Source organism: Bactrocera dorsalis, chromosome 6, assembly GCF_023373825.1.
Source record: "Bactrocera dorsalis isolate Fly_Bdor chromosome 6, ASM2337382v1, whole genome shotgun sequence".
NCBI classification, from domain to species: domain Eukaryota; kingdom Metazoa; phylum Arthropoda; class Insecta; order Diptera; family Tephritidae; genus Bactrocera; species Bactrocera dorsalis.
Genome location: NC_064308.1, coordinates 23,076,375 through 23,084,651, shown reverse-complemented (window position 1 = coordinate 23,084,651; position 8,277 = coordinate 23,076,375). Strand labels below are relative to the sequence as shown.

The following is an 8,277-nucleotide window of genomic DNA, read 5'->3' as shown; positions in this document are numbered from 1 at the left end:
TAATGCTTCATTGTGAATTTCTTCGTTCATTTGCAAATTTGCATTCGATGTTCTAAGACGCATCTGATGCAATATATCTTCCGCCATATGATCTTTGTATTTATGCCATAAATCAGTCGGTGCTGATGGGAAGCATGTAGACAAAATTATAGAAAATAATGTTCGTATTTGTTTAGTATTTGACGAAATCACAGCATCTTCGAGAGTCTGATCCCAATGAGTGTCATTCTCTAACAATCCCAATTGTTGACAGGCTTCTCTGTATGTGTCACACAATACACTATTAACAGTTCGCAGATGTTGGAATGATGTTGGACCACGAACATTGACTAACAACAAACGCAAATAAAAACACTCGTCTTGACTGGGATGGACTGCATAAAGACGGCCTAGTGCATCGGTGGAAAATACTTGTGGGTAATCTGAAACTGGCTGTCCTCGTTTTCGTCGTTGAACTTTTTTGGATGATTGATTCCAGGTATAATAAGAACGGCATTTCGGAGTAAAGTAGCGTTCTGGTTAATGTTGTCGATGGTGGCCTGTCAACTCGTTGTAATACGTTTGCATCTGTAAAATACACCCGTTGACCATTTTCCAAATGTACGGCCAAGTGAACAACAGTGCCCGCAAGGTCCATGCACCATATTGGTTTTCCTCACTTCGTAGAATAATGGATCTTTCTCTGCATGAGGAATTTCCGCAGAAATGATTTCATCAATTTGATCTGGTGTAACCACCACCCACCATTCAAAGAAGAATGTGTGCGTACGGCAAACCTCTTTTTTGCATCTCAACAGACTACATCCAGCATCTGACTGCATCATACTTGTATATATGTATGTACATACGTTACTTCAAGATAAAGTCCATCAAACATCGTAGCTGTTGTTTGAAAAGTCTTGCTGTATTATCGTGATGATCGCTTGCTGATTGACAGCGATCCATAATTCCACACATATGTCATCGCATCCTGGGAGTTTCATGTAGTTCATGTATCTTGGGCTGCCATACGTTGATGGCAAAAAGAACGCCGACCGATATTAGCGCGATGTCTTCGTTGCTTCGTAACAAATTTCAATCTGTAATTGATCACTTCGTTTGAAACACACATACAGTTTTCACTGAATAATTTTCAATAATTTTTCTTTTAAATAGCCGGAATAAAAAAAGCAAGCGACCGAAATTGAACGATTCAAATAATTTACAAATCAAAATATTGAAAAACAAAACAAAAAAGAATTGTAAGAAAAGTCGCTTTTTGGAAATTTCCAAATTTTCGACTTTTCCTTATGAAAAGTATATGGTTTTTTTTATATCTAACCCTTTCCAGATCCGCAGCGAACAACTTCTGATTTTATGAAGATTGGTTCCGCCGTTCTCGAGCGTTAGCGTTACTAACAAACAAACAATAATTTTTACTTACATATGTATGTACATATGTATGTATGTATATACAAAATAAAACGTTTGTATGGGAAAAAGAAAAGGGCTGTTTTCAGGGGTTTTCCGGAAACTTTTGTAATTTTTTCTTACATAAGAACCTTCTCCTAATAATAACAAATACAGCAAAAAAAAAATCAGCCAAATCGGTTCAGCCATTCACGCGTGATGCCGTGACAACGAAAACGGTTTCATTTTTATATATAAGATTATAATTATTATATATGTAATTAAAAATTGAAAAATGAATTAAAATACATTTAAGAAAACATTAATGCGTATATGGCTTGTCTTTTAGTTTCTCCAACATTGTTGGGTATATGCTCATCAGGCTCAATAGAATCTTCGGTAGTAGTTGATGGATCTGAACCATCGTCGAACGAAGTGGAATCGTTATTAATTAAAATGTTGTGGAGAATACAGCAGACAAGAAACCAATCGCAGCATAATTTATGTTTTTTTTTTTGTTAGATAAACGCATCCTTAGCTGCTTAAGGCTTCCAAATCTTTCTTTTAAAAGCCCAAAACAATGCTCTACTCTAACACGGTATTTACTGTGCCGTAAATTAAATGCAATTCGGACATTTCTATCCAACTGTCTTGCGTTGCTTCTGTAAGGGGTTATTAACGTTGCAGATAAAGGGTATGCCGAGTCCCCAGCAATCCATTGCTGTGAAGAAAAATACTGATCATTTTGTTAAAAGAGTGAGCTATTTCGATATATACGAGCATCATGCCAGCTCCCAGGGTGACCAACCACAACATGTCGAATTACTCGTTTATAGTCACAAACTATTTGTGCTTTTATTGAATATATGTGATTTCTGGAGAAGTATGATGTATGGTCTTCAATTGGCGATTCTGCTAATTTAATCTCTCGATTCCATCAATATTTCCAATACAAAACGGTAAATCATCAAAAGTATCCGATACTATTTTCGATCGTTCAACCTGATCGGGCGAATATATATACTTAGATTGGTGACGCAAGAACACTCTAAAGATTCTTTTTGTTATTATCGATATAGTTTCGCCATCTCCCACTCCAAAAATTGTCGCTATTTTTCTATATGCTGCGCTTTCTCCCGACGAACCCAATCGAAACAGTGTGATTGCTAATTGCAATTCGACAGAAAATTGCTTACATGAGTGCGCTTTGTTGAATTCCTCATCGTTTTTTATTAAATCAACTAGCATATTATATTGGTCTCTATCTACTCTTAACATTTGGCGGAATCGGTCTTCGTCCAGTGTTGTCAAAATATTATTGCGCCAAATGTCTGACTTAGGTATTGTGCTATAAACTCCTCGCCGACATTCCATAATAACAGATATATTGTCAGCCAATTCATCTAACACTGCATCCACTGCGTCATCATCACTTTCGATTTCTAGAAGAAAATTGTTATTAACTGAAATTCTGCATAAAAATATTTCTTACCTTCAATGTCCATAATTTCTTCAGCAGCTTCATCAATTAAAGCGTCAGTTAATTTTTCTTTAAAACTTTTTTTCGGCGTAATTTCCAATTTGTGTGACAATTTTGTTTACAAACAATATTTTTCTTCACCGATCAGCTGTGAATTAATGGTATTTGCAAGGGTTGCACAGAAATCACAAAAGAGACGTTCACTGTTGATGGGAAATATATGCAATTGCATAATTTTGCAAACTCAGATGCACCAGATTCTGAATTGCCCTGCTGTACTTTTTCAGTACCTATGTGTTATTATAATTTTTTTTAGTAAAAAAATATTTAAATGATTTTTACAAACATGAATTTAGAACAAATACTTATGATTTGAAATACAATTTTTGTATTTAAGAATTGTGTTGAATTTGAACATTGCAAAACTTGTAAGTTTTCTCGGCACTCACCTTGTAATCGTAGAAATGAAAACGCGCAAAGAAAGTGGAAACTAAAAAGGCCCGGAGAAACGGAAACGATTTCATGTGTGCGAGTTCGTATCGAAATCATAAAGGGTGAAGGGGCTCCGTCCGTCGGTACCTTTTGCCATTTTTTTGCAGGGTGCCCTCATGTATGTTGTATAATATTAGTGTTGTGGTGGTATTTGTGTGCTCGTAATGTGGTGTATGTGCCGTGTGTGGCAGGAACTACAAAACTGCAAGTACAGATCACTACAGCCAAACTCCACTATAAATATGAGTCACAACATACATATGTCGTCTTTTTTACTTAGACGATAGAATGTTAAATCGCAGATAGTTAATAATAAAGAACTCTCTCTACTGAAACCAAAAATATATTTTTTATGTAACTTATTTAAATACAAAGTTTAATTGGCGCCCGAGCAGGGACCCAAAAATATAAGGATTCAAATAAAAATCCTTACAGTTGAAAAGGTTCTAGAAAAGGTCCTTAAAAACATTAAATTCTTCTGAAAAAAATAAAATAAAGAAAATAAAAGTGAAAGTGAAAAGCGAATAAAAATGACGGAAAGTGTAGAAATAAATGCTCTTAAAACAATAATGCTACACCTTCCACAAAAAATTTCCGCAGATTAACAATCCCATTTCCGAACCACCAAGCCCGGAGCATCTGTGCAGATATACACATCCAGATGAAGTTGATTTCAGCATATTAAAATCTTTGACTACGTTTACCGGTGTCTACAATGAATATAGGAACTGGAGAAAGGTGGCCATGACGCTAATGGAAAGCAGTAAACAGTTCCAGGGTCATAACATATATGCCCAAGCACTAATTATGGGGAGAGGTAAAATTTCTGGACAAGCTGCCCAAATATTAATCAACCACAACACGAAACAAAACTTCCGTGACATAATTGATCGGCTAGACGACTTATATGCACACAAATTACCCATATACGTCCTGGAAGAGGACAAAAGCCCTTTATAATGAAGCCCAAAACAAAAATCCAAATACAAAACTAAAGAGATGGAAAAACTGAATAGAGGAATAAGGTGCAAAAATTAAATACAGACCTGGATACGAAAATATTGTAGCGGACGCACTATCACGTCAAATAAATATGACTTCAGCAGAAAGCTCGGATTACAGAAAATTCAAACAGGTTAACACACCCTTTACCCACTTTAAACAACAAATAGAAATAATCACGAATAACGAAAACAGACTAATAACCATCACACCATTTCCAAAACACGAAAGATACACTATTCACTTAAAACAAAAGAATATTTGATAAAGAACCAAAAAAAGATTATGAAACCAACAATAATGACTGCCTTCCATGGCAAACTAAACGAAATCAAACAAACAATAATAAACAAAATACTATTAATACACACTTCGAAACTATGCTAAGTCAAGTAAACCATGATACGCTAAAGCAACAAACAATCCTGCAAGAAGTCCATAGGGAACTACTAGACTTAACGACAACAATAAATTTTGCAAAAAATAAAAACTTTTACTCAGCAGCAATAAATTTAGGTGAACTTAACAAAATAATAAACAAAGAACAAACTGACATACAGATGTACCTATTATAGATCTGCTAGCCTGAACCCGTAGCTTAACTCGCATTGAAGTTGGCAATGAAATGATGACTGTGTTGCGTTGTTGTCAAGGTTATTGTTATGCACGGTAATGATAAAATCGAATAGTTCAATTGGCAATCTTCCTTTGTTTATGAACTTCGTAGATCTCTTATGGTAGTAGTCTGGTAGCTTATGCCTGTTTTCAAGACTCCTTTGGAGGGTGGTTTTTTTATAGGAAAATAAAAATGAATTATCTTGAATATTTAGAGTGCTTTTATTTACATATTGAAAATATAAAAAAAATATATTTGAAAAAACTTTATTAATATTATTATTGTCACTCGAAGTTGGAACCTCAAAAAATGCACGTGCGTGGCCCGGTTAATTTTGGCTCTTGATGTTATATGAAATCAAATATTCTTGATTATTCTTAATCTATAGATATGTCATTCTGTTCGGAACTACCGAAGTCAAATTTCAAGGGTAATTAACAAAATGGAGGACTTTGGAAAAAGTTCCTTTATTTCAGCAAAGGAAGGGTTGTAAAATTAAAAATTAGGGGTGAAAAAATTCTCGTTAGTACCGACGAGAACAATAAATATGTAGAACAGCCTGTTAAAATTTGATAGCAATCAGTTCAGTAGAAAAAAATTTAGGACCCGGGCCGACCAGAAAAACAATGTTTTGAGAAAAACGCGTTTAAAGTTCAACAACTCCGAGCGAGAGAAGACTCCGAGGCGCTCTAAGGAACTCGTTATAACTCCCGAAATATTTCGAATTTCTGTCTGAAATTTTCACAGCATATACTCAAGACATTGTACTTTTAAATTCCCGATTTTTTTAACCCAAATTACCAGACTACTATCTTTAAGAATATTACATTCATAAATACTTATAATGTAAATACATTTTCACAAATATATTATCACAGGAAAGAAAGAATACGTAAAATATGGCTGACTTCGAAAACGTCAATTGCTTTGCTTACGAACAAAGTTTGAAGTTCGATAAAGCATTCGCAGTATTTATTGCATTACATCATGGCTAAATGAGTAGCGACGTCGCATCACATCTGCATCAATTCATCACACCGGATCGACTATTCACCTCATTACGCGAGCGAACACCACACATTAACACACATACACGCACATGCACCCAAACGCAGTCTAATTAGAACAAAAGGAATAGAGAAAGCAGCTCGCGCACCTTTCGTTGATACGACGTCGAGCACGCAGCATCGCTTATCGCAGCATCCCGGTTCCCGTTCGCTACCCGCATCTATATTTTTATAAAGTTTTCACTTAATATTAAATTAATTTTCATAATAACTTTCATCATTGTGTATATATATATAATATATATTTAACGGTTTTAAAACTTCTGTTTAGTAAATTGAAATTCATTTTATAATAATACCCTTAAGTGAATTTGAAGGAAATAAAAAGTTTATAATGATTTTCGCAATTTAGTGGATTTTTCCTTATAACAATAATTGTGAGTGGCCGATAAGGTGAGTTTAATGTACATGGTTCTTCGAGCCATAAAGAAAGGCACTGTGGCTAAATAAAGTCAAAAAAAAAATAAATAAAAAATTAAGATTGCGATAAAATAAAATAAAAATTTCAACTGTGAAAAAGTGCAGTAATAAAAACCAAAAAGGTAATAATAAGTGACAAAACTAAATAAAAAACACAAACAACAAAGAGCATATGTGCCAAACCGGTTTTGGATACAGCAAGTGCAGTGACTAAAAAATAAAATATAGTTCATCTATACACACATATATACAAGTACTGTGGTACAAAAAGTGCATATATATGAAAAAACAAAAAAAGATAAAATAAAGTGCTGTGCAAAAAGCATACGTACACATATATAAATACAAAAAAAACGAACATAAATTGCTACTAGGCCACCACATATAAAACAAAACAAATATGTGTAATAAAAATGTAATGATCATTTTGTTTGGTGAAAACATAAATAAATAAAATAAAGAAACAAAATTTTACAAGATTCATAAGAGTTATCCAGTGCGATTAGTGCACACATATAAAACAACAAAGAAAAAAAAACTAACTAAACTAACATTTTAAGAATACGGTGCTGAAAAAAAAATTTAATTATAATAAATATAAATATTAAAAATTCATAAAAACCATAAATCGGGCGCGCTCTAACTATAAAAATACCAATAATTATAAAACAAATCGGGCGCGGTCTAACAAAAAAAAATAGCAAAATTATAACATAAATCGGGCGCGATATAATAAGAAAAAAAAAAAAAACCACATAACAACGAACGCATACCTACATGCATACATACTCTACAAAGGAGGAAACGGGAGCAAGAGGACACTAAACAAAGGAGGAAATTAGGAAAGGAACATTAAACACAGGAGGAAATAGGAGAACACTAAACACAGGCGGAAACCGAAAGCGGATAATATTCCCAAAATTATACAAATATATGTACTGTATTCTCCCAAAACCCCCTTGAGGCGAGACAAAGTAAATCGTTTCCATTTTTTATGCACATATGTAAATATGTATGATATCATACGGTTTTATCAAATATAAAACCTATGTAACTATATAATCCGTTTGATCAATTTCTAAACGGGAACAAAATACAGTTGAAAAAATATATCATCCATATCTATATATATAAAAATAAGTCCGTATATGTACGTGGCCGAACTAATCATAAACGCGTCGTGCGATTTCAACCAAACTTACACGCTACGTAGGCAGTGGCTCATATATGGTTTATATGAAGTTTGGTTGAAATCCGATAACGCATGTGTGTGCGATGCGTATGTGAAGTGAGTGTGTTTTTGCCGCAGGCGTTTTTTGTACTGCATACAGCATTCATTAGTATTGAATACGAGTACATTTTGGTCGTTTGTGTATTGGAGACCATTGCACGGAGTGATGCAAATAGCAATTTGTTATCATTTCTCTTTTCTCTTTGGACGTCATTGGTGATTGATCTTATCGTAATCGATTTTTGAAAATATTAATTTCTTCGCATTTTTTGGTGAGTATTTTGATAAAAATAAATTAATTTTCGTTCTAATCATCGTTTTAATTTGAATATTTTGTTAAACAAAATTAAAAAAAAAAATAATGATTACTGAGATAAAAATCGATTGTTTTGCTAAACAAGTGTTCTGATTGTTACAAACGACATAATCACAAGTTTGATATTTTGTGAAAAAATTAAAAAATTGAGTGAATTTTTTTTGTTTAATGTCCGATCAGTGAGCTAGATCAGCAGATTTTCGTGTCTTTTCGTCACTTTTTGGAGCTTTTCGAGTGCAGACGATCTCGAACGTTTCATTTTCG

General features: G+C 33.8%; 1 protein-coding gene across 1 annotated transcript; it reads right to left on the bottom strand.

Moving 5' to 3' along the window:
* Positions 1-1,858: 1,858 nt before the first annotated feature.
* LOC125779512 (uncharacterized) lies at positions 1,859-3,134 on the bottom strand. The gene is made up of 2 exons (XM_049460870.1): positions 2,882-3,134; positions 1,859-2,831 (listed from the first exon to the last, which is right to left on the bottom strand). Exons 1-2 carry the CDS (start codon positions 2,892-2,894, stop codon positions 2,305-2,307), a joined length of 540 nt encoding a protein of 179 aa, XP_049316827.1. The 5' UTR covers positions 2,895-3,134; the 3' UTR covers positions 1,859-2,304.
* Between the last annotated feature and the right edge of the window lie 5,143 nt (positions 3,135-8,277).